Genomic DNA, 26,884 nt, shown 5'->3' with positions numbered 1-26,884 from the left:
ATGTTGCTCTTCAAAGATCATATAACGGCGCGTTAGAATACCAAATGTGTAAGTTCTTTTGGGAGAGAGAGAGAGAGAGAAACACGAAAAGGGGGACTCGAGAAAGCAGCCAAAGAGAAGAAGAATACAGACAAAGATTTTACACACTTTTTTTTGTTTGTTTTTTTGTCCTTTTTTAGGAGTAAAAGAAGAAGAAGAAGATATTTTTACTTTCTTTGAATGAATGCGGTAGTAGATAGAAAAAAATTCGAATCACCGGGTTGTCTCTCTCTCTAAATCGCATCTTGAGAAAAATCCTTATAAAGATAAAAACACATTTCAATTTTTTTTTGGTTCTCCAAGCTAATTTCAAAGAAGCGAAATTTTTGTGAGTGTGTGTGTGTTTTTTTAAAAATAACATTGTAAAGATGGATTAGTAGAGAACGGGTACGGGTCTTCGAAGCCCAGCGAGTTGATCCAGCGATGGATAGCCGGCCGGAGCGACGGGATATTGCATTCCGGCGGCGGCAGCAGCGGCCTGAGCGGCCTGATGATAAGAAGCGGCGGCTGCGGCGCTAGCTTTGGTGTACATCAGAGACGAATAGAGTGCGGCCGGCGACTGCTGTTGTTGCTGATGATGTTGCGGAATTCCGGCCGACGTACTGACTACGCATCCGTTGTTGCTTCCATTGCTGCTTCCGTTGCCGCTTGACGTCGATGTGACGGGCGAGGGAGAGCCTTTCATGGCGAATCCGTCCATTCGGCTGACGGGCGAATTGCTGTCGGGTGACATTCTGTGTCCGTTGTTGTTGCCGTTGAGATTGGGCAGGCCGGCGAGTCCAGCGAGTCCGGGCATTCCCGGGAGTCCGGCCATGCCGTAGTAGTGATGCTGGTGAGATCCGTACGGCGAAGGGAAGCCGAAGAGGCGGCTCTTGTCCAAGTCGAGCGAAGGAGTCACCGACGAAGCCGACGATGATGATGAAGACGACGAAGAGTTGGCGGCGCTCATGCTGTTGGTCGTCGTTGTGGTTGACGACAGAGTGGAGTTGACGCTGGCGGCCTGGACGGCGTGCTGGGCGGCTGAGAGCCATGAGAGAGGATCGAGCCCGGCTGCGGCCGCGTGATGGTGCGGGTTCATGCTGCCAATCGAGTAGGGCATGGGGAAAGAGTAGGCCGCTGTTTTGTTGGCCATGCTAGGCTTGGGCTTGCGACGGGGTCGGTACTTGTAATCGGGGTGTTCCTTCATGTGCAAAGCTCTCAGACGTTTGGCCTCGTCGATGAACGGCCGCTTTTCGTCTTCGTTCAACAATTTCCATTCGGCACCTTTAGAGAATTACAGACATTTTAGAAATTATTAAAGTGTCCAAAAGAAATTTCAAATTGTTTAGGCGAATTGAATGGTTGAAGTTTGAACTTACCGAGTCGTTTAGAAATTTCCGAGTTGTGCATTTTGGGATTGTCCTGGGCGATTTTGCGGCGCTGCAGACGCGACCAGACCATGAAGGCGTTCATGGGTCGCTTGATGTGATCGGAGAGGACACCGGAGAGGCCGCCGCTTCCGCCGGGACTCTTGCCATTTCCGGGCGACATTTGTTGCTGCATCATGCTCATGGCAACAGCTTGCTGCTGCTGCTGATGGTGGTGATGCTGTTGCTGCTGTTGGTGGTGGTGAGCCATCAGTAGGCCAGGTGAAGACTGCATAACTGATGACATGTCCATCATCTTCGATCAATGAATTCACTTTTTTTTTCGACGGGAGTTAAATGAGATAGGCAATCGATCTTTTTTTTTTTCTCTCTTTCTGGCGCTAAGGACTTTGAGGGATTTTTCAGTCGTACGAGCTTCTTTCAGCGGCGAGAGTTGGACTGCGACTGAGGTTTCACACGGCAGCTGCACACCATTTTGGTGTTGGATGGAGGGGCTGGCCGCCTAAAGAGGGGACGGATGAAAAGGGAGGGAGGATGGGAAGGAAGCCCACCCGCCGTGAGTGGGCAGGCACATTGGCCGACGAAGAGGGCGCCCATTGGCCCGTCTGGTTGACCAAATGAATAGGAGATGGGTGGAGCTACAACAATACTTCCGACCAATTGTTCTCTGCTGCCGGAGTCTCTTTTCGTTTGGCCAACAACTGAAACACCACCGAGGATGAATCGAATGTTTTTCTTTTTCTTCTTCTTCTTTTCTATTCCGCTTTCCGGCTCTTGTTCGTCACTGCGCCAAGTTTCTTCGGATGGATACTTATTTCGACTCTCTTGGATCTCCATAGAAGAGAATAACAAAAAATAGCCGGAGAACAAATTAAAAAGAGCTTAGGGGCGGAAAAGAAAAGAAAAAAGAAATAGGAAAAAAGGTGTTTTGTGTTGCGGTGGTGTACATGTATAATGTCTCCGTTTCTTTGACGTTCCGGAAGCGAATAATAAAACCACTTAAACTTTTTTTTAGCTTTTTCCCTCCTTCCTTCTCTTGTTATAACAATCGAGTTAACTATTATTTGAATTTAAACAAGTCGTTTTTGGTTAATAATAAGAATTTGGAGAATTCTCATAAAGATATTTCCCTCAAACTTCTGTTGGTGAACAGCTTCTTCTTCTTTTTTTTTTCTCGGCTGCACAATAGTAAATACATGTGTCATCTCCAGTGTGTCTAGCATACACTCATCGCACGTGTGGTTGTAATCCTTTATTCCCTTGTATAACGAGAGACGAGAGACTCTGGCGTCGCTGGCCGTCCACTCGTCCGAGCATCATTGAAATCTTTATAGGCACCAACAGCCACACGCGCCCCATCATGCCAGTTGCTTTGGCTCCTGAGGTTTTTAACAGCGCGCCAAAGAGAGTGGGCGATACACGAGAATAGATTTTCTTCCCCCCCCCCCTTCAAATATTCTGTGTGCATATACTGTATATATATGTATAGGCGCCCTTGTTATTTGCCACACGCATGTTGTATACAGTACCAGTGTGTGTCCGTGTCACCATCGGCCGGATAAAGCATTTATCAACCGACGTTGAAGGCTATAGAAGGGGTATTCTAGTAATACACGTATGAAATGACGGCAGGGGTTGATGCTGTTGAATTGGGAGACTCTCTCTCTCTCTCTCTCTCTGTGCACACGCTTGTCAACCACCGCCCTCTTCTTCTTCTTCTTCTTGGAACGGCTGCGGTTGTTGTTGGTTTGGGCCCTGTGCGCGAAGAGATGTTTACCGTATGTATGGAAGACTCAACAACAGGCAACAACAACACCCCTTTTTTCCGCTTTTTGCATTCGATCTTTTGAATAGAGCCAGCCGCTTTTCTCTAGTCCTACAATATTCATCCAATAAACGACCGGCACATCTCCCCTCCTTCCCCTACATCTCTTTGATGGCGTCGCGAATGTTGATGTCATTCAAATTATCCAATATTATATAGTCTTCCAAGGTGCTGCCGAAAGCGCCTGTTTTGATGGAACAGCATCCGCCCGCCCCGAATCATGTTTAATTAATGAGACTCGGTTGTTTGTGTCTGGTATTTCCGATGCGGTGATGAGAGATCTAGTCCGCATGGGTTTTATTTGTGGGCGTCCATATAATTATGATTCGAATAAGAGGATGGACTAGGCTAAAGAGAGAAGAGGGGGGGGGGCTGAAGTGTGTCGGCGTGAAGGAGTTGAACGCCGTTGCAGGGGGGACACCATCACGGCGTCTGAGAATAGTTCAAGTCCGCCCAAGAGACGCCAAAACCCACTTGGTCGTCGATTGTTGGAAATTGATGGGTTTTTCCCGAATTGATGGCACTAGCGTGTTGTTTTTGTTGTTGTTGTGTTGATGCGGTTTGTTTTGCTCGCCCTCTTGATGGGAAAGCGTTTGTGTCACCCTTCTCCCCCCTCCCCACCACCACCCCCGGTCCCGCCATCATTCGATTCAGTCTACTCTAGAGGCTATATACATGTGGGCGGGTCGTGTACAATCGAAACAATTTCCGATCTTGTGTGTGTGTGTGTGTGTGTGTGTGTAAAGCTCAGCAGCAGTCAGCTAAAACCAGAATAACCGTGCCACCACCCCCACTTCTACAACCCCCTCATCCCATATAGATCCGATGGCTGCTGCTCCCTATTGTGATTGTGTTTGTCCTGTGTCAACTGCTGTGGCTGCTGCTGCATGTAGGCGGCTGCCTTGCTTATATCACGGGAGCTAACACAAGTTTCGACTGAAACCGATGGTTATGTATAGAATCGGTTCGGTCACGGCTCTGCCATGCTGGGCTCGAGTGGGGAAAGAGACCGTCACATAGGACGGAGATGGCGTGATATTGGCGCCATATTTCACTGTAAAATCAGATGATAATCGATTTTGAAGCTCTCTTCTCTCTTGCATTTTTGGAGCGCCGGAGGCGGGGCGCCAGCGATTTTGAAGAGGGAATTAACGACTATTAGACATTTATGATACTCTTGTGTACTTGTATTATTATTGCTGTGATTCGATTCGACGCTCGAAAAAAGGACGCCCCAGTCCAGATGCGTCGTTGGACCCTGTTTGTACTTGTGAAGAGAGAAGAGGGACGCCCATTAACCGATTGGGTAAGCCCGCTTGACGTAACTGTGTATAAGCGTGAAGAATGGGGACACGACGACACTTTCAAGCCCCATAGAGATGGCATTGATTTTCAAACAGACAACCTCTTTTTTTTTCCAAACTCGAGAAAAAGGTGAATGCTAAATATGGGCATCTGTTGCAGCGCCAGCCCCGATGTCCACAAAGCAGCTTTTCATATTACATAAAGTGGACGCACTTGTGTGAATTGGGCACAATATAAAAGAGGTGTTGGGGAACTATCGAACGATTTTTCCTTCTGAAGGACCCTGCTCTCGAGACCTTCGCATTTTTGGCCACAGACGAGTCGTTTTTGGCTTTGCCAACAGCAGCAGCACGAATTGTTCGATTTATTTTATTTTTTTTAACAATATCAATTGAAATCATTTGTTAAGGCTCTCTTTTTTTTTTCTTTCTCGGGCAAACTTTCTACCTATTGAGCTCTTGATGTTTTTGTGATTGTGTTTAAGAACCGCCACCGCTGCTGCTGCTGCTGCTGTGCTGGAACACATTAGACATAGATACTCAGTGTAGCGGCACTAACAAGCCTTCCCTTTTTTAAATATTTTTACACGACGTACGCAGTTGCTGATCGTATAGAAAATTTCGAGCCATAAATATCAGCACCTCCAATATCCATCGTTTTCTTTTTTTTCTTTTTTGTTCAGTGGATACAAGACGTTTGAGCTGGGCTGCCCACTTTGTTATAGACCTCGTTTCGTTATGCCGTGTCGCGTTCAATTGGAAAATGCCCAGGCTATTTAGTTAGTGTATAGGCGATGGGTGTTGCTGGCCATAATCCCATGGAATGGATATATAGAAATTCCTACAATGTGTCAAAAGGGATGAAAGACGAGTGTATCGGCAACTGGGGAAGCCGCACCGGGATGTATATCTAGACTTTTCCTCGTCGCTTATTCTTCCCGTTTCTATTTCCTTCGAGAAAAATATGTACAGCAGCAGCAGCAGCCTTTTCAACTGCGCAGCAGTATTTATTTGTGCTACTAAACTAGAAAGAAAAAAAAAGCCACTGGTGAGGTTTATGTTATTGTATTTGTAGTAGCAAATAATAACAAATATCTATATAAGCTTCAATGTGTACAGCGCGGAAATGCTATAAGGGAATATTGTGTAGCATTTATTGAATTGTTTCCATTAAGAAGAGTTTTCCTTTTTTTATTATTATTTATTTGGTCTCTTTTCTATTCACTGTTCGTTTTTTTTTATCATTTCCCATTCTAATGCTCAGTATTTTTGTGAAGTGGAATGAAAAACTTTTCTTCTTCTTCTTCTTCTTCTTCCTTCTCTATTTTTTCCTTGTCCTGTCTGAACTGCTTTTCTAGTGGTTTGTTTATCCAGTCGTTGAGTGGGAGGATGCATCTAAGAGGCCGCTGATGCGCGCCATTCAAGCGCAATGCGAATGGGAAAACAACATTAAGGAGGGCTGGAGGAGGTTGGCCCGACGCCCAAGTCTTGGGATCTTACGTTGGATATGCACTGCTTGAACTCTCTCCATTTCTATCTCTCTCGTCTTTTTTTTATTTTTATCTCTTATTGTTGAATCTGAACCTTTTTTTTTCAATGGCCAGAAAAAAAAAGAGAAGAAAAAAGATGCCAAAAAATTCAGGATAGAGCTCCGGAATAGCGGATGGGAAAAAGATTTTCAAAGTAATGATACGCTTGGCCCGCATATGCTGTATCTATATAGGCCTCTTCGTGTTGTGTTGTAATACTTGTTTTGCGCTCAGTAGTTTTGGTTTTTCTTGTGTGTGTGTGTGTGTGTGTGTTTAATAATGTGCGGTACGTACTTGAGTGATGAACGACGGCGAGCTAAGTGACGCGACAAAGAACCACTCTGACAACACTACTGTGTTTCCGGCCTCTTCCATTTTTATTCCCCGGTCTCGCGATGAATATTATACGAGAGATTCTCTCGGCTCGACCAAACAAAAGTTTATAGTATACTGCTGCCGTAGAATAAAAAAAGTGAAAAAAAAATATGGTTGAGGGGGGGGGGGTGTCTTCCGAGAGAGGGGGGTCCGGGATTTTCGGGTGCCCTATTCAATGGAGCACATTAGAGCCATTCAAGTTGTCATAATATCAGCAAACTGTTGGGGAAGCAACCAAATAATGCTCCTCATCCTCCCTCGCTCACAAAAAAACAGGGGGGAAAGAAAGAGAAAGAGAGATGATGAGATTCACTGCTTTTTTTATGTACGTATATATACGCAACATCGGTAAATGTTGCGCCCCATCTTTTTTTTTTCCTTTTGTTGATGGCACCAGACGAAAATGATGAACCATTTACTGTACACAACTCTTGTGTGTGTGTGTTACTGCCATCGAATGATGGATCATTCGATCTTCGACAGGGTGACTCGCACGCTTATTCTATGGGCTCTGCTCTACAATGGATGCTTATTTTTCCCCCGTGTCATTGCGCGTCCATGAGACAACAATGTTTGTACAGTGTACACATCATGGAGTGTCTCCAATTTGAGCGTGTTTTCTTCTGCCCTCGCTGAGCATTTCTATAGTGTTGGGGGCTTGATAATAGCCGAAAAACTTGAGCCCCCCAATGCGCAGATCCTACACCAGTAAGGAAATTAGATCTGTGGGTGTCTGTTCAAATAATTCAGCAAAATCGCGCCAAATTAATCCTAATAAGATGCGCTAATTGTATCCTATTTCTCCCGTTTTATTCCGTTCAATTTCGTTGTTAGATCCCCCGTGGCGAGAGCCAATGCGGTTGCCCCCGTGAAGGGGTTCCATTTAACACAATCAACCGCAGTTTAACCCTTTTCCCCTCTATCGCAATAGAGAGAGAGAGGAAACCCACTTTTGTGCAACCCCAAATGATTGAATCTGTTAAATGGACGTTGAAGTTGCCACTTGACATAATACGTAGTAAGGCCCTGATGCAATTCATTTGTAGAATAAACGCTATCAGCGTTGAATGATGTAACTCGTTTCCCACGTCACTGATAAGAGCCTCTCATAGGCCATCAATCGCCGACGAAAAGGGTTTGACGTGAACTCTTATTCTGTCGAGTCTCTATTCAACGTTATACTAACGGCAACATATTGAAAGATGATGTCCTTATTGATGAAGAGGTGTTGAGGCGCGCCAACAAGGTTCTCCACATCCTATAGGCTTCTCCCCCTCCTAAAAGGTTGTTCTATTTTCTCCGTCGACTCTATACAGCATTGCACTCATCTCTCTCCATTTCATCGGATGTTTGTTGTTGTTGGGGGCTGCTGCTGCTGCTGCTGCTCCTGTTCGTTCCTCAAAACGGAAGAATGGGTTTCTCTGTTATTCTCTCCTTTGAAATCAAAGTATATTTCGTATTATTATTGTTATTATTATTATATCTCTGATTCCATACGTACACAGCAGCAGCAGCAGAGAGCCATCTGTATCTTTATATTATTCATTTTTTGTTGTCAAGTTGTGCTCCTGCTCTCTGCCTTCAATAGAATCCTCTCTGGATTTCTTCATTTTGATGTATTTTTTATTTTTTTTATTTTCAGAAGGGACATGTAGCATATAGGATGGCTCTCTTTCTATTCAACTCTTTATTCCATTTCTGATTAAATTTGCTGGCCTCTATTCTTCCCACCGACATTTCTTTTTTTCTTCTTCGTTTTCTTTTATTGTATTTTGTGATTTTTTTTTAAATTTCCCTCGGCAGTCGAAAATCCTGATAAAAGGGGATGAAGAATGCACACATAGTATTATTCTATAGCTATTTGATGTTGTATATATAGTACACAAAAAACATAACTCCATCGTCTGGAAAAGAAAACTTCCTCGGCATCAGAAAAAGATGATGAGGGAAAAGAGGATGAGCAGGATCTTATACAGCTGTATGAAGAAGAAGGGCTCTTTTGTGCGATTTCTCGGTAAATCAGCTTTCGGTGTCTTATCACTCTTCATTCGAATCATTCAATATAGTCATTTGGCTAGTGTGTTTGCGGCCATCAGAGTCAAGTCTCTCAAAAGCCGAAGAAGTGTCCGTATGCTCATGTAATAAAAGGGTAGTACATAAAGAGGAGACCAGCAGGCATTGTTCAAAGTCACCGGACTATTCCCAACACTGCAGAGTCAAAAGAGAAATGAAAATCAACATCATCTCTCCGCTTCCATCTGTGCTGCGTTGGCCCCTGTGGGTGTGTGATGGATTAAGGTTTTCTCTAGATAACGCCACCAATCCCACACGATTGGCCCGTCGTTTTCCAGAAATGCCCGTTTTTTTTCCGTGAATTGGTGAACAAAGAGAGAAAAGACTCCGTCGTCTTTATATCCTTTTGAAAAAAGGAAAAAAGACCAAACACGTATAATAAGTCCCTGTGTGCAAGCACCGACGGTGTACACGTCGATGCATCACCATCTTGCATTTTCCCTTATTATTTGCGATTGTGTGCAGCGGAGGCTCGATTGTTCGGTGCGCCGTTTTTGAACCATCAGACGGGTGGAATATACATAATGTAATAATCTTATCGTCGGCGTCGTGCCAGGCAATCTTTAAATTCGTCCTCCTCCCTCGCCGCACGAGTATTTCACCGAACTATGACTGGGCGGCGTTGGATGAGATTTGACTTATTTTACCTCACAGTCTAGCAGCCTTATACTCCCTTGTTATTCTTCATTCTTCTGCTATACAATGCTTGCTCCTGCTTCTTCTTCTTTTCCTCTTCTCTGTCCGAGATTTGTGGAACGTGGGAGCTGCTGGCCCATCCAGCGCCATGTGTTTTGCGTCCTGTTTTGATCGTTGAATTTGGCCGAGGCTTTCGAATCGTTCAAAACGTCTACACCGCTGCTGTACACGTTTGTACATCTGCCTGTTTTATTCGCATAAATTAAGGTAAATGACGTCGAGCTTCTTCTTTTTTTTTTCCTGGAAATGAAATTTTCCAAAATGTGGACGGGCGACTCTTACGACTCCCACGATTCAATCTCCGAATTTTTCTATCCCTCCTTTTCTTTCGGTCGACCAAACATCATTAATTTGGTTGGCCATCGTTTCCGTTTGACGGAAAAGAGAGGACCCTGCTGCCGCCGCCGTCGGCATGAAACTGTAGACATTGATCAAGCATTATTATATACATCTACTTGCCGTCTCTCTCTTCTATTCTCTCGCCAAAGATAACGGTTAAGTTATAGCCTGATAGCGCAGAGGACGTCGGCTCTGCGTGCGTTTGTGTCAAGTGGCTAACGAGTTTCGGAAGGAAACGGCAGTCCATCGCATCGTTCGATGTGATCCCTTTTCTTGATGCTGGCCATCTCCTTTTTCTCGTCCACAAAATCACAAGAAAAAAAAAGAAGATGAATAGAACTTGACTCAGAATTTTATTTTTTTTTCCCCCGTCCCGTCATAGATATTTACTTGTGGATATTCTATCGAGTTTCATCGTGTAGAAAAAGAGAAGACGCGAGCCGTGATCGTGATCATCAGACAATACATCACTGGGAGCGCGGGACAAAAGAAAGTGTGTGTATATATATAAGAACCCGACTCATTTTTCCATCAAACATTATGCCGTGGCAGCAGCAGCACCAAAAGCTTCTTTCTCTCTCTCCTATATACTATACTCTATAAATACAAAACACAAATATATCTGTACAGCTTATATAAAGTCCATAAATCACAACAAGAGCGGCAAGTATACAGGGACGGACATCGGGAGGGTTTTTCCTCCCCCTCCTCTCTGCCCCTCCTTTTCGATCCGTGACGGGCGCAAGTATCAATTACGACCGGCGTTCGACAATTAATTATACAGAAACGAAAAGCAGCTCTAGCACCGGTACATCTATCACATATGGACGCTGTTGTTGTTTGTTGGCAAAGAGAGAGAGAGAGAGTCACTATATAGCTGGAAAAACACGGCCAACTTTCATCTTTTGTCGGTTTTTGTCCGGTGCGACGATAGTGCCCAGAGAATAGCGAGTGCCGAGCACAATAAGCAAAGAGCTGGAAAGAGAAAAGAAAGTCCCGTCTGCTTTGCTTGCTTTGCTTCTTTCTTTTTTTTCTGCTCCCGATCCCGCACGCCGTCTTCCTCTCTCTAGAAGATTATACACATCATCGTGGAATAACATCAGGCTGTTGTTGCGGATCTTTTGTCCGCATTTCCCCCCTTCCACCCTTCACGTCTCCATTTTTTTTTGTCGTGTTATTTATTTGATCTTTCACCATCACGTTATGGTGGCGCGAGATTCAATTTCTTATATTTTCCATCGCCGCAGATGTTTGTTTGGACCCCGATCGCCAGGGATCAAAACAAATTTCGGAATATTTAGGCGATATTTTGTGTTTCTCTTTAATCATGTCGATCGTGTGTGACGTGTATTATTATGGGACCATGGCTAAAAAGTCATTCATTATGCAGACGACTCTGACGACCTCTTGGAGGGAAAAGATTTTTTTTTTTTTTAAATGCTTGGGAAAAGACAAGCGACAGATCGTTTGTTATCAATCAACGGGAATATTCAATATATTCCGCTCGTCATGGGCCGATTACACAGCCGACGACACATATATGAGAACACTCGAAGAGACGAGGAATTTTCGTATAAGAGGGGGAGGGACTTTTGTGTCGAATTTTGCCGTTGCATAAAAATGAGGCATTTGGCGCCGTGAATCGCCTGTTATTTTCACGGATTTGTCACGGACTGGTCTATCCATGCGCAGGCAATATCTGCATATTGATTGAGTTATGTGAATGCGCACAATAAGAGGCTCCATACTTTCCCCCCTCAGCTATGTCATTAGGATCATAACCGTGTGAGCAGTATTTGGAAATGACGGCGTGAATGAAACGCCATCAGCTTCTCTTGTCTGTTGACAACGTTGAATGCAAGAGGCCGACAAAAAAAAATGGGCTGTTGGCGTTATAGAGTAGCAGCACCAGCAGCACTTGTTATCATCATCAGCCAAACAGCCAGTCGAAATTGAAACTAGCCATCGCCGGCAGTCATCGCCCGTTTGAAAAAATGTGGAGACTTTTGTGAACGTTGCGAAGGCTGAAGAGCCGAGTTTTTTTTTTATAACTAGTTACGTGTGTAATCTGATTGGATGTTGTAAAAAAAAGCCGAAGAAGCCGAAGAAGAAGAAGGGAGAAATGGGAGGGCTATAGAAAGTCATACATAGGGACGACACACATTACGCCGAGCACATACAGGGAAAGAGAGGGCCATTATAACTGCTGTGTGTATGTTATAAATGCAGAGAAAAGAGGACCGAAATCTCTGCAAGTGACACCTGACGCCACCGCCATATTATTCACATCAGGAAATATACAAGAGAAGTGTAAGGGGCTAGAGCTATAGACATTCTGTTTGTGTGTGTGTGTGTGTCTACATTGTGCAGAGTACAGGACCTCCTGAAAGGAGCTCCAATGGCCGAAAGAGATCCACCAACACTAGGCATCACTATATATCCCGTGTGTATACATACACAGAGAGAGAGCCCTCAAAAGAAGAAGAAAGAAAGAAGACGCGTCATATATTTATGTTTATTATAAATATCAGACAGGAAGAAAAAGAGTTGCTTCATCCATATTGAGAGAGAGAGAGAGAAAAAAAAAGGGGGGAATAAAAGATAGTTCCTCCAACAGCAGCAGGAGCTATATTGTAAGAGGGTTGGAAAAAGAAGAGGGGGGGGGGTGTATACAATGCCACTGAATCAGCTTGTTATTGAAAAGAGGCAGGAAAAATGAAATAAAAACAGTTTGAATCGCTCATCCAGCCGAGAGAACCAACACGTCTCGAAACACAACCAACCAACCAGCCACCACCACCGTCACAGCGCCAGCACTGGACACAGTTGCAAGACAACACAAAAGGTTAGCTGCTGCTGCTCCTGACTGCTGCTGGATATGCCTTGGTTATAGAGAAGAGACACCGCCGGCCAGGTGCTGTGTGTGTGTCTGTGTTGTATGGACTCATCATATATGCGCGTGCATGTGGCGTGGGAACACACGACAATCGCCGCTCCTTTTTTTTTTTCATCCAGGCATCTCGCCTTGTTCCTTCGACTCCTAACGAACGTAACGACGCGGCCGCGTTATTACCTCTGACACTGGCGACCTGGCGCTCGACATTCTGGCAACAATAGGCACACATGAACTATCGGTTTTAAAAAAAGGAAATATATCTAAGCCCCATTCACACAGCGGAGGAATCTCCCAGTGTTAGTCTCTATTGCCTTTATGAATCATTGAGCTATGATGGCCGTTTTCTTGTTCGTCCCATTTCGGCCAATTGGGCGACACTCTCTCTCTCTCTCTCTCTCTACCACCTGGATAAGGCGCCAGGCGAACTTTGATCTTTTGCATCTTAAATCTCGAAAGTGTTTTGTCAAAAAAGGTTCTGGTGGTAGTAGTCGTCGTCGTTCAGCTCCAGCAGTCACGATTGTGTTTGCGGCATATGCGGACAAAATCGTCGTTACATTTTGAGGGTCGAATTTCATTTCGAATCGAAAGCGATTTGGAAAACTCAAAAAGAAAATCAGATCGTGACTCAAGTGAATGTCATTTTCCAACTCAATCGATTTTGACAACTGACACATTCCCTCCTTGTTGGGGATATGTGTGTACTGAGAATAAAGTCGACACATGCAACTATTTTCCCCGTATAGTTGAAGTTGAAGTTTATGGGTCTCGAAAGACTAGCTCTTCTCTTTTTATTGTGCAACTCCGGCCTGCAAATGAGTCTGGCGCAGCTCGGCAACAGTTCACGTAAGCACGTTCGACCGTTTATCTGCTGCGCATGCATAGAGCACTCTGTTTAATCAATCCCGTCGGAATGGTGTTGACTCGGACGGAGAGCGACGACTTTTATTTGCATTGGCAAAGCAATGAGCGACCGCGGTGACGAGCTCTGGCGTTTTTTCTTTTCTTCTTCTTTTATAGAATACATTTCACTCTGTGAATATATACTGTCTCGTGGGCGCCAACATTTGCGTATATCCTGGTTCTCTCGGTTGTGAACGCTTTTTTCGAAACTGGTGTTACCCCGGGGAGATTTCGATCGTTGAAGAGAATGATAAAGAATAGAAAAAAAGGACTTTTCTTCTTCCGTATCACTTGCTTTCGAGATTTGCTTCTTCTCTTGTTGTATACTTTACAGTCGAATTCCATACAAAACCCAACTTTTCTATCCCCAAAAAAGTTTTGGGTTTCTATCCCTACTTTTCTGTTTATTCTTTGGCGATCATGCACACTGAAATGTTCGCCTAAAATGATAATCAAACGTCGTCAAATTTTGTGTATCCGCAGTATTGACTACGAGTAGCGACCGTCTTGTCTCCCGCCGGCGTACGTAAAACGAATTTTGTAATAAGAAATAAGGTGGATAAGTAAATCGCGGACGAATCCAAAATGATATTGCGCCGGGAAAGATACAAGATAAATATGGATGGATAATTAACGACCGCGTTTTTTGACAGTAGGCAAAATATTTATTTAACTAACTATTAATTTTTTATTTTTCAATGCCAACAGGTTTGTTACTAGTGCGGATTCCTGGACTGGACCCGTTTAAGATGTTCATCTTGATGACATTGAAATCCATTTGGCAATCGTCATGATTCCGGCTGGAACCCCGCATTGAATTTAGTCTTTTACCATCTTCCATCGGACCGTTATTCCTTCACGCAATTATATGTAAGTCTACTACAACATAAATTAGTCTGTTAAACTAGTTTGTCTCTAAATAGCCACTAGTATTTGAATTGTATCGCATTTGAATACGAATTCGGCTTTCAATTATCCGGGTTGGGAATTAGTCTGATTGAAGGGTCTTTGCAAATACAAAGAAATTCGAATTCAAAAAAGAGAAAAAAACGCGAAACAAACTCAAGGAGAACCGAAAGTCTTCCTCAATCCCATTAATGTGCTGCATTCGATTATTATTACAAAAATAATCATAATCATAATAATGGAGAGAAAAAGCTGCCCTCTCATGTAGATACAAGTTCACATTCACACAGATCTCAGGCTAATAGTATACAAAGAGGAGGAGGAGGAGGAAGGGGGCCCAAGAGGATTGCATTGATGCTTTAGGTCAATCAAAGGGCAATTGTGTATATCCGGACACAATGCAATACCGGAGCCTCTCTATCTTTGTATTTCTATTTCTAACTCTCTATGTATATATTCAAATTTCGGTTTTCCCATCCTATATATTTATACACACACTCTTTCCTCTCTTATTTTTTTTTTAACTCTCCCGTCGGCATATACGTGTTTTGTTACAACAACATCCAGTTCTCTCTCTCTCTTCTGAGGATGTATTTTTCTTTGAGTTCCATCGAAAAAAGCCTTTTTTTTTTTACTTCAAAAGTGCCACAAAAGGCATCTTCCCAAATGACTATAGTTGTTACTTTACTAGTCTTCTATATATGCCGGGACTGAGATCTGTATTATACATTTGTGTTTGTTTGTTGTCTGAGGGAAAATGCGCAGGGGGTTGGTTTGAGAGAAAGAGGGAGGGTATAGGGCCAACAACATCAGCGGGAGTGAAAAGGATCTGAGAGAAATATGAGTGTATCAAATCTAGACTATATATCTAACAGTATCCTCTATATACGTCGATTGAGAATGAGCCGTAGACGGATGTGTGTGTAGGCCATAGAATCCCGGTCGCTAGTTTTATAACGACATATAGGAAACGTACAAGATGAGATTGATGCATGGCTTCCAACAAGGCAAGGCAACAACGACAACAACGCCCGCACACAGACAGTCAGACAGACGAGCAAAAATATGAAATGGGAATAAAGGTTAGGTTCCCAAAAAAATAAGGAGAAGAGACGACACAATAGCCTTTTTCTAGCTATTTTTTGTGGAGATATTGAAAAAAGTCTTGTGTGTTGAATCTTTCAATATAAAAGTTCAACCCTGCGTCTTTCTTCTTCTTCTTCTTCTTTTTTTTTCCTCGTCTTCTTTTTACTCCGCCCACCATATATTCGCTTGTGTACCGCTGCAGCTTCGTCTCTCCTTCATCTCATTTTTCTTCTACGCTGATGAAAACATTGTTGTTGTTGTTGTCGGCTCCGGGACACGACACAAAACATGTGGCTCTCTCTCCAATACGCAAAGGCAGGCAGGCAGCTCTCGTCCCTTCTCATCTTTTTCTTTTTTTTCTTTTATCATCTATAGACCGTGTATATAGTAATAACTCCTCTCTTCATCTTTTCCTCTCCTTGTGATATTTCCCCATTTCCTCCATTCAAGTTCGATTAAAGGTTTACAACGATCCATACACGAATGCGCCATGGATATTTCTCCCCTTTCTCAGCATTTGACCCAACCAATATTGAACTAATCGGATTCCTTGAATCGATGGCAGCCCCGGATCGAATCTTCTTATTGATATGCGCATCATGCACGCGGCTAATGGTTACCAAATGCAAGCAGACTCCCTCTGTTTTTTTTAAATGTCATTTGATTTTTTTCTCTCTAACAATAAGGGGAAAAAAGTCATTAGACTAAGAGCCCTGCGATCTATTGAAGAACAAGAAGTATTTTGTACAATTCAAATAACTCGAAGCGGGAAGCCAAAGCCAACAGAAGGACGAATCGGGCCGCTGGTTTTCTTTTTCTTTTTTTTTTATTGTATTCCATCAGGTCGGGTCCCATCAGGAGCGAAATGAATCAAAAGAGAAGGGAGAGGGAGGAGACCTTTCACGTGTAATGACTGATCGCAAATTATACAGTGCTGCTGCTGCTGACGCTCACTGAATTTCTTTTATTCGTTCCAGGTTACAATGCATCTGTAGTACTATGTAGAATTGGATCGAAAAAAAGGAGAGGGATGGATAGATGAGAGGGTTCATTCGGGGGATTCACCTTCTGACATGTTTCATGTCGCTTCCATTTCTGCATCCGTATGCGGTGCACTATACGGTCCGGCGGTTTTTCTTTCAATTTGAAAAATGAAAAAGAAAAAAAAATCAATTGAGCGTCACTGATGATTTGTTCTCTACTGACCTGACAAATACTTTGGGTGTCACATAAGAAGCGTCGGACTGGAATAATACACATTTAGCTTTATATCGCCCTCTCTCTCTCTCTCTGATGTACAGGCCTATTATTGTGTGCGAAGAAATGCACGGCGCAGTGTATTTCAGTTACAAAGGACAGATATTTAGTGGGAAGGACTTATTCTTGACGAGAATAGCTTTTTTCTTTTCGTTGGGAGAAAAAAAAAGTGAAAAGATTTTCAAGAAAGGAACAAGTGGAGCTAAATGGAGAAGAAGGTGACATGTGCTAAATGCTGAGAGACTCCTGTGATGTGAAGCGTTTCTATGGCTCAGATCGTCATCGTCGTCGTCATTCCGAAAAAAAAGCTACTTAATAAATAAAAAGACGACGTATTATACGAGGCGGAAGAGAGAGAGAAAAAAAAACCACCTAGGGAGCGCTCATAGTATATTCGTTTTTTTTTTCCCTTCTTCTTTTTATATACCAAGTTTGTACTGTTTTGGAATTTTCTCTCAATGAAAGCGACTGGTGGCACTTCTAGTGTCGATTCACCACCGAATAACATTCCGCGATATAGTCCAAGGTATACCTACAGCAGTATATACATAGACTCTTTTAACAAAAGCGCATTCAACGACTCGGACAGAAGGAGCGAGACGGTAGTGCAGTGGTAGCCACAGCCAGCCACACATAGGTACAGTAGCTTTGCTGCCGGTCGGAAATGCCGCGAATACCCAGGTGGTTCCGAAGAAAAGGCCAAGTATATTCTGGCATGAAACCGAATTGAGAATAAAAGCTGAATTCGGAAGGCCATACAAAAACGAAAGATTTCCTCTAAATGGGCTGCGACATTGCAAATGGCTGTGAAAATGTGACCACTGTGACTACTACTGAAACTATTAGAGACGAGTCTTGATGTGCGTACAGTAGAAGACGACCAGAGGCGCTTCTCTCTCTCTTTCCGTGTTATAACCCTCACAGTTGAATGTATGTATACCCTTTTCAAATTGTATTTCCGATTGTGTCCGAGTTACTTGTTTCGATTCAAACCCACTCGAGTTGAAAACGTTTAAGCGAGGGACCCCAAAAGAGAGAAAAAATACTTTCTTGTATTGTGTTTTTCTTCTGTGCGTCGCGGCGGACCATATCGAAAGCGTCCATTATCGCATTATATTTGAGAGATGTATAGGGAAACGAGTTAGCGCGGGACGGATGAAATATAGAAAAATGGAAGTAGAAGAAGAAGAAAAGGAAGAAACGCTCACTAATGTTTCTACCACGCATACACACGCACAAAAAAGTAAAGGGAACTGTAGTCAATGACAATCGAAAAAAAAAAATTTACTTCTCGGGGCATTGAACACCAAAAGCTCTCGACGAACCGGTCAGGGAGATGCTTCAAATGCTTCAGTTAAATGAGAAAAGAAAAAGGGAAAAAAGAAAAAGAAAAAAAGCGTTCGACATTGTGCGTTTGCATAGAGGAGAGAGAAGGTGACAATTAAGGACGCCACAAAAAGGAACCACCCAACCAACAGTTTGATGGGGAGAAAAGCATAGAACTGCGCACCAGCGAAGATATACATTTAGATTCTCTTATTGTTGTTTGAATGGATTGTCGAATGTATTATACATTCGATATATAAATAGCGAATTAAATTTAGGCTATTGTCAACGGTTCTTCATGGCTGAGCTTTTTTTCCCTTTGGTTTTTCTGTGTCTCTCTCCCCCTTGTTCTCCTCCCTCCTCTTCATAGTTGGAGGAGTGCAGCGTACAGGAATTGTTCAACTCTCTCGACGCTTCGGCCGAGAGTCATTGAATCGATCGGATACAAGTGTGACAGCGCGGATCGAATCGGCACTTTGACAAATGACATTTCACGCCGACCCCCGGAAAAATAAAAAGTTCCCTTGTTGCTTGCATGCGCTGGCTTGCTGCAGCACAACCCAAAATTGTATTATGTGAGAGAGAGAGAGAGACTCCGGCACCCGCCATCTTGTCATACAAACCTCTCTGAAATTCACTGTGCTGCCATCATGTCCGCATACTTCTTTTCAAGAGCTCTTCTCTTATATTCTTTCCTCTCTCACACTCTCTCTCTCTCCAAGACATTTCGAGGCTGTGTGATGTCGCCTCTTTTTTTTCTTCCTACCTTTCACGCGGAACGACCCTCTCTCTCTCTCTGTTCTCTCGATGCTGTCATCTATCTGTTATAAAGTGATGTCGCCCCTTTTTCGGCACGGTCCCATGCAGACCCCCCCATTGAAGCTTCATTACCGACCGGCCGGCCACGGCCAGAAAGTTTTTGAGGCAACAGGGCGACGACGACGATTCTCTCCCGAGTGCGCCCACATCAGTGTTCTCCATCATGTCGAGCTGGAAGCCTTCAACAGCATCGCACGTTCGCGCTGGATGCCGCCAGCTCCGTATCGTTCATCTCTTGGGGCCATACAAACCCATGACAAAAATCAGAGAAAAACCAGAACTAAATGGACTCTGGCATTCTTGAAAATCTTTCACGGTTTGCCGTCGCATTCTTCCGCATTCACGCTCGTCTTTGTGTCCGTGTATATACTACAAGCTCGGGAGAGTGCAGACTTGAATGGCCGCTGCTGTGTTTATAACAAATATACCAAGTCCAGCATCCTTTATTGCTGGCTTTCCCATAAGAGCTGAATGTTTTCTTTCGTTCCAAATAAGGAAATCTGGCGAGAATAACGTAACGACCAAGAGTAATCTATTCTGTAATGAACTTGAAAAAGTTCGACCTCATCGGGAAGCGCCAGGAAAATTGAGAGATCATCAACTTTATTATAACATCACGAACGAGCCCAACTAGAAGGAATAGAAATTGGTTTCTTTTTTTTTTAAAGTAATGTGCCGAATATATGTAGGAGAGATTACTGAATCTATGGGGAAAAATCTCTATTTTTCTTCAAATATGGGAAATTCCATCCTACTGTTAACCCCCCCCCCCCCAAAAAAAAAAAAAAAAAAAAATGCTTACAGATAGCCCAGTGAAAACGAGTTTCCTAGAAGTGAGCAAACAGCAAGGGCTTCACTCGATTGTTTAGTAGACAGAAGAAGAAGATGGTCTGTGAGGTGTCTTTTCTTTTGAAACTGTTTTGTATCTCCCTCCATTTTTTTTTGACACTTGAAAACAGAGTACGTTCTTTTTTTTCATCATTTTTTATTTTGTGTTGGAGGATCTGTGGTGAATAAAGCGGTAATCACAACCAACTGCAGCATCAAGGTTGGCTGGAGATCTTTTGTCCAAAGGCCTTCTCTTGTGTATCGTCCAAAGTCGACACGTCATGGCCAATGAAAAGCCCATTCTGACTGTCATGCCATCACAGAAGAACCTTTTCATTTTTTTCCCTCGCTCTTATGTATATTCCCGTCTCACCCTCTCCACCGCCCTCTCCTTAGATTCTTTTCTCTTTCGCTCTCTGCGGGCCGGAGCTGTCAGTTGGTCCGACTGTCTGGACAATCGTGCCAAATTAGCGCAACGTCCGTTTGAATATTCATTGTCTCGACAGCATTGATTCATCGGGCTGAGAGACACTATATCTCTTCTCCTGTTGTTGTTACAGCAGCTACTACCTTCTTACTTGCGTTGGGTTAGACAGTTCTCAACAGAGGCACCAGCTACCGTGCGTAATTTGCTCTGCAGTCACTGTGCTATGAAGTCAGTCTTAAAGTATACATGCTTGTCGTTTTCAAGGTGCCTTCATAATCGAACTCTTCGGCGTTTTATAAATACCGCGCTCTTTTCGCCATTTTATCTTTGAATTCTTGTAGGACGGAGAAGAGACGATGTCTGCCGATCAGTATTATGCCATCTTCTCTATGGTATTGTTGTTGGTAAATTTTCGAAAAGTATAGAAAACGAATGTGCTGAATAGAGCCAGGCTTTGTGTGAGTCTGTTGAGATTGACGAGATTTTAAGTGGTACCTTCGTGCAAGTAATTATGATGATTCCTTTTCTCCCCTCTCCATTTGCCATTGACGCCATTCACCGTAGCGCGCGCGTTGTGTCGACTGATTGTAGGTTGACATGATGACATGGAAGTCGGTGATATTTTCCTTGCGACTGGTCCCATTTGACGAGCAAACAATTCCGCTGTATATGTCGTCATGCATCATATTTACTACGCGCGGTAATAACAGGCTTTTGCTGGTACACAATGCTTGTTGTGTTTTCCCTGTTATTATTTCCAAAAAAATGCCAATCATATGAAAAACTTGCTGTCCATCTTTCTGTCTTATTTATAGAGTTGTTAGTTACAGGCGTTTTTCTTGGGTTATAAATACGTTCTTCTGCGCGCGCTTTTATTCATTTAGATACCAGGAAATTAATGATACTATGTTTTTTAAATATCTTGTTTTTTTTGTTTTTGTTTTTGTTTTAAAGATTACCATTGACGTATGCCTGCTTATAAATAACATGTGGTTTTATACAGTATGTTTCAATCATTCTTAGCGAAGAAATATAGTTTTGCGCACCCGAAGATTGTTATTCCACAGCGAGTCCAACAAATAAGTGCAGCGTAGCTACTGCTAACAGCGAAGGTTTTTTTCTGGGAATTTTTCAGATTAATCGTGCGTGTATAGCTACGTACACCTCACAGTTAATCGTCATTAAAAAGAGTGACGAGCACAGTTTTGTTCATGACGTGGTCAAATTTGGCTGACATTAATCCGATATAGTGGCTAGTTCTACGATTTCTGGTAGGCTTGGATGTGTATTAGGCTATGTAGTGGCGGAATCGGCGTTTTGATTTTGAGGGAGGGGTGGGTTTGCCATTTTATCTGCATTAGAAAATTTCTCCAATTGCTTAAAGCCCAAAACGAAAAGCTCGTATTAAGCCCTCCGCTGGCGTTATTGTTTTATCAGATTCATTTATTATTAAGAACAATGAAATCTGCCGAATACAACTAAGTATTACAATTTTTTCTTTCCTTATTACCTAGGCGCGGTCCTCTCCAAGTTTCCATCTATTTGATGTGGTTGTGAATGGATCGGGTTATTTACCTAATTTCCAGGCTTATTTCTATTTCTACCTTGCGAAGACACTACTCGCCATCTATTGAGAAACAACGAATCTGCATATAAATAACGGTAAATTACTTTGATGATTTCCTTAGTTTTTATCCTGTCAGAGACCTGATTTCTTTCGCGCATTATTCTAGTTAACTAAATTCTAGTTAATTCAATAAAGATTAAAAAACTACAAAACAAGCATTTTTATAGCATTCAAGCCGTTAGTGAAAGAGTCAAAGAGGTGACCAAGTTCGTCTGTTGAGTCTACGCCAGTCACGCAAGTCTGCAGTCTGCTAAAAAAGAGTCAAACAAAATGTCTGCAGTTGTCAACCTACGTGTTTTCTGAAATTTCAGCAGTTTGTGTCAACTAGACCCATTTCCAATTACCCACATTATTTCGTAAAAATGAAGAAATTCAAAAAGCGTATGGTAACTTTCATCTTTTTAAAATGGCGCTTAGTATCATTAGATTATTTACACTTGAATGGCATGTGCTGTAACCTGCTTTCTGTTTAAATCTATTAGGAGATGACGAATTCCGTTCGCTGGATCTGAGTCCCAACAAGTCGTTGAATATGAGACCTTACGGACGTAAATCATACAAGAGAGCAGCAGTTCACGTTCCAACATAACGCGCTTTTGATCAAGACTGGCCCTCAGTCAGGCTAGTTGCCAGATCTTTCCATCCAGCTAGTGTCCTGCTGCCCTTGCATCAGGGCTGGGTTGTTCCGGGGGCAACACCACCCGGTAAATTTGCCAATGCAGAGTTGATGAAGATCCCCAACTTTCTTCACTTGACACCACCCACCATTGAGAGACAATGCCAAGCATTGAAAAGTGAGAACCCTGCAGTATAATAGATATTTTAATAAAGCTTTAACCATTATTTTTTTGTAGAGTTCTGCACAGAGTGCAGTAAGAGTTGGATATCAACGAAAAGATTGAAAATCATTTACCCATCACAATCACAACTAGTGATTACCTCAATTCTTTCCCCTCATTGAGTGATGCCCGAGCCAGAATTGTAACACTCCCAGGTCTGAAAAGAAGAAAACAAAACCGCATTTAATTTCCTGTTATAAGTAACTCTTTTCTCCCCTCAATGTAGGTGAAATTGAGCTCTTTGAAATTGGACAACCATGCCAAGGATAAATTCCTCTTTTTCCTGTGTGTACCGGCTGTACGTTTTGTAAGAAACACTTCAAAACTATTCAGGTAAATGTGTTAGGCTGACTATCTCTTAACTTATTTGTTGTAGAATTTTCAGTTGTCTACCTTGTAAATGCTTGCTAGCTGTAGGTTCTTTTGCAACTTTTATTCTGAAGGATTGTGTTTGCATAGTTTACTTTAACTTATGTAATTTTTGTTTCTGTAATTTAAGGCGTTGTTTCCTTGATAGTTGATAGTAATTGAGTTTTTTTTTATAAATAGGATTATCAGTCTGGTAAAAGTATGAGCTTCTTTGTTGCTGCCCAACGTACACATGGATTTGATGCAGCCAGCTGAGGGCTTTAACTCTTGTAAATAGCGTAAAGTGACATTTATTCATCTAGATTAATTCATTTCATTTTGGTTATAGGTTTAGTGTTTTATGTTCGCGTAGTTGCTGTCCGATGTGGCACGTTGTTGAAGCCTATGCTGGTGAAAGATCTTTCTACATAAAGTTCAATTGGCCGTTCCTTGGTGCTGATGTTGTGTTACCGAAGTTGCATCATATTTTGTTTAATTGTCATCGTGACTATTGCAGTTTACCTTTTATAAGTTCAGAAGCAACAAAAACAAATATGGGATGTTCATGTCAAACAAATAATAAACATGTTTTTGGGGTTGGGAAAGGAAAGTGGTGGATGTTGGAGGGAGGATATTTCAAATTTGGATAAAAATTCAGTTAATTTATAACCCTACAAACGTATCCCTACCAATTATCTCCAAACCCCACAAACATATACCTTCCAATCCTTCAAACCCCGAAATACACCTACCAACCCCACAAACATATACCTTCCAATCCTTCAAACCCCGAAATACACCTACCAACCCCTTACCCTATTAACCAATGTTAGACCTTAACCATGTAATATCTGTAATAAATAAAATAATATCGGTAATAAATAAAATATTAAATGATATAAACAAATTTTTATTTTCTTTTTAAAATGTTAAAAAAATTCAATAAACAGAGTCTCCGGTTCAAGACGATTTTCTACTGCACGAGTTTAAACGCAACCCGCCACCACCGCTGCGGCAATGAGACAAAAAGCGATGGTTTAGTTTTGCGGAAATCTGCATAGTCTTTGTAACTTGACTGACGGAGATTTCCACAAAAAATAAACCATGGCTATTTGTTTCATTAGGTAGTGGATGCATTGTTTAAACTCGCACATGCTGTTATAGGTTTTGTCTACGGCACCCAGAGATAGTATCTGGACCGAGAAAAAAAGAGAAGTACGAGGCAAGTTTTTCCGGGGAGATGTAATCATACTAGGCTTCCGGGTTAGACTCATGACCCTCCAAAAGTTTTCATCGGATCATGCGCCTTCCAAGTCCCCGTTCGACCAGAGCCCTCCCCTCCTCCTGGTTTCACAGCGGGTGAGTGACCACCGGCGGGCGTTGGTTAGTGGTTAGTTAGGGAAACGGGGCCACTGAAGAAGGGAGCCCAGATATGCACTTGTAATTTTTCTACATCTACATAATTTATATTGACGAGTCTTGAATTTCAGCAACCTCTCCTCAGTTTTTCTAATGGATCAAGTCTATGGAACGGCAGCAAACGATGAAACTGAAAAACGAATAAAGATTTTAATTAAAAGTCAACAACTGAACAACATCAAGCATTACCTCAACACGAAAAATACATATCGAAAAATGCAGCCGATAAAACAAGACCGACAGCCATCAGGCAACATCGACTATTTTACCCAACTTTTCAACACGGCATATACTGCATGCCGATGGACACCAACATAGGCAAATGACACATTTAAGTCAAGTGTGATGTTGACTGCAAGTCTGCTTCAGAGCATCTCTCAACTGGATAGGGACTTCAAAACCACTGTACACCAAACAGCAACGCCATAAACAGCTCAAACATGAAACTGACCATGAACTCCTACAAAGCAAAAGAACATAAATGAACCAATAACATTTTGAAATGTGAAAAAATGGTATCCATAATAAAATATACTTAAATTAATATTAATAGTAAAATTCAATTGAAAAAGAAACCAGGAAAGAATTCTGTACATCTACTTCCAATGTTATAAAAACTTGGTAATACTGAGTGGGAATTTTTGTTCTTGTTGGATTGGTAGAAAAAAAAAAAACTCAAAGGAGAAGGAAAGAAGGTGGAAGCTGTCAAGCTGATTAGTGATAACAGTGTGGCTATCTTTGAACGGAAACAACTATTTGGAAGGAAGAAATATTACCCCTAATTTTCTACAATTTAATCTAATCTTAAACTTGTCGATTGAATACAAATTAAAAAAAACAAACAATACTTCCCAAGTTACAACCAATAACATCAATCAAATTACCGATTCAAGAAGTCTTCCTGTTGTGACAATAGGGAAAACAACATTTTGATAAACTGCATACATTAGCTGCAGCTCAACTTGACTTGATCACACCTTTCACCAGCTGGCTGCAACAAAACCACACTAATGATACAACAACCATGAAGCTCAGACTTTGTTGTGTTCTCGATTTCTGCAACAGTTGAGCAAAGGGATCTCCGTCTTTGACCTGAACATCAACCAAATAAACCTATTGCATTATTTCATGGAACTTGATCAACAAAATTACTTTACTAGCTCTGAAGTGCTTTAGCACGAGATGAGACGTATAGTCGTATAGGTACAGCTGACAATGGCCGACATTTCGGCAAAATGGACAGCAGTTTCGACCCACGTCGTCACATTATTTGGCCAAGTGAAATTACATGTCAGATTGCCTGTAAATTCAGACAGAAACGTCTATGATTAATCAAATTTCATTAATCCAAACTAGCCTTACCATTTCATGGCTGAAAATGTAGATCGACACCGCAATTCCGTAATCGTAATGAATTTTCACTCTTCGTTCACAACTTTCATTCAGCGTTTCGGAAACAAATGACAAATATTTCGTCCTCACGAAGACACTCGCGTCACCTAGTGGCTGGGGGGACAAACCATTTTAGCCACCTACCGACAGCCAAAAGATTCCCCCACGATTACCACGTTTGACTGTACGGAACGGATGGATTGCTTTTTCCGAACTCTGTTTCCGAACTATCCGAAGCTTAACATCACGAATCACGAGCAATGAACAATTAGATACACATCACATACAAATAAATCTGATGAGATTGGGGGTATGGGGGGTCCAGACAAAAAATAAAACTTACAATTTTCTGAAGAAAAGAATAATTGTCCTGCCTGTGGCTGTAACCTGTAAGGCAGCAGCAGCAACGGTTATATCTGTATTTGAATTAGAGTTCCAACTAACTTTTGCATAAAACAGTCATGTTGAATCTAAAGGAAATATTCGAATAAATATTACTACAACATTAATGCAGTTAATTACATACAGTAAACTTAAATAATCAAAACCAAAGTTACCTTTTTAATTTTCATCAAAATGTAAAAGAGAGAGCATTCAATCGACATCCTGCTCCTGGCTCAATGTCTCGGAAAAAATGGTGGAACCACGTAACATTGTCATTTTCAATTTTGCAATTTAAAAACGTCTGCAATCGTTTGGCATCTCTGCAATCAGCCAAAGCGGCAAAAGTCAAACCAGGTCAGACTGTGAACTGTGAATACAAAAGTCAAAATGTTCAGTTTAACGACTAGCGGTAGTTTTTAAAGTGATTAAAGTTCTTTTTCTACAAGTCCAAAAAGAATTAACACCATTCAGGATAACACTGGCACTAACCACTTCATATAGCAGCTCATCACACCAACACCACGGATCGCATGCAGCAGCTCATCACACCAGAAACACAGATTACATGCGGCAATTCAACTCAAGCTGATTAAGATGGTGTCTATCTCTTCACACAAAAACTCTAGAAGCAAAAGTTTTTTACTAGATCAGAGTTCAACTTGTGACCTTAATACAAAATTTTAATAAAACCATGTAACTTCCAGAGGTGAGACCATTTCAAGAAGTCTGCTATTGGATTTAATTACACTTGAAGCAAATCTTACTTTTTTCCATCAACAACTTCCTGAATTATTAATGCAGGGGTTTGATGAGTGACAACCGAGAACCGACGACCAAAACGCCATTTCAAAAGATGATTTGAGGCAAAATTCGAAGTATAAAC

General features: G+C 42.1%; 2 protein-coding genes and 1 long non-coding RNA gene across 10 annotated transcripts in view; 1 reads left to right on the top strand and 2 right to left on the bottom strand.

The window, feature by feature from the left end:
- Positions 1–23,714, top strand: part of LOC124188385 (peroxisome biogenesis factor 1-like) — a 91,211-nt gene extending 67,497 nt beyond the window's left edge. For 3 of the 6 annotated variants that reach the window (XM_046580970.1, XM_046580974.1, XM_046580971.1), the window contains 7 exons: positions 14,052–14,213; positions 21,507–21,654; positions 22,102–22,413; positions 22,474–22,613; positions 22,685–22,791; positions 23,008–23,096; positions 23,156–23,714. The gene's annotated coding sequence lies outside the window, so the exon portion shown is untranslated. Of the gene's footprint in view, positions 1–14,051; positions 14,214–21,506; positions 21,655–21,786; positions 22,006–22,101; positions 22,414–22,473; positions 22,614–22,684; positions 22,792–23,007; positions 23,097–23,155 lie in introns of all 6 variants that reach the window. The other 3 variants (XM_046580975.1, XM_046580968.1, XM_046580976.1) reach the window with 2 other exon arrangements.
- On the bottom strand, positions 392–1,893 carry LOC124188389 (transcription factor Sox-21-like). The gene is made up of 2 exons (XM_046580982.1): positions 1,398–1,893; positions 392–1,302 (listed from the first exon to the last, which is right to left on the bottom strand). The coding sequence occupies exons 1-2, from the start codon at positions 1,699–1,701 to the stop codon at positions 413–415; spliced, it is 1,194 nt and encodes a 397-aa protein (XP_046436938.1). The 5' UTR covers positions 1,702–1,893; the 3' UTR covers positions 392–412.
- A 542-nt stretch (positions 23,715–24,256) lies between the features above and the next one.
- On the bottom strand, positions 24,257–26,884 carry LOC124188384. 3 transcript variants are annotated; one of them, XR_006872346.1, is made up of 9 exons: positions 26,766–26,884; positions 26,491–26,623; positions 26,175–26,368; positions 25,961–26,087; positions 25,588–25,844; positions 25,378–25,525; positions 25,110–25,317; positions 24,415–24,685; positions 24,257–24,355 (listed from the first exon to the last, which is right to left on the bottom strand). It is a non-coding gene; the product is annotated as an uncharacterized LOC124188384 (long non-coding RNA). The 3 variants fall into 3 exon arrangements; XR_006872348.1 differs by having other exon boundaries at positions 25,110–25,338; positions 25,383–25,525; XR_006872347.1 differs by having other exon boundaries at positions 25,383–25,525.

Source organism: Daphnia pulex, chromosome 2 (genome assembly GCF_021134715.1).
Source record: "Daphnia pulex isolate KAP4 chromosome 2, ASM2113471v1".
Taxonomy (NCBI): domain Eukaryota; kingdom Metazoa; phylum Arthropoda; class Branchiopoda; order Diplostraca; family Daphniidae; genus Daphnia; species Daphnia pulex.
The sequence above is the reverse complement of the archived record's forward strand: the minus strand, read 5'-3'. Positions and strand labels throughout refer to the sequence as shown.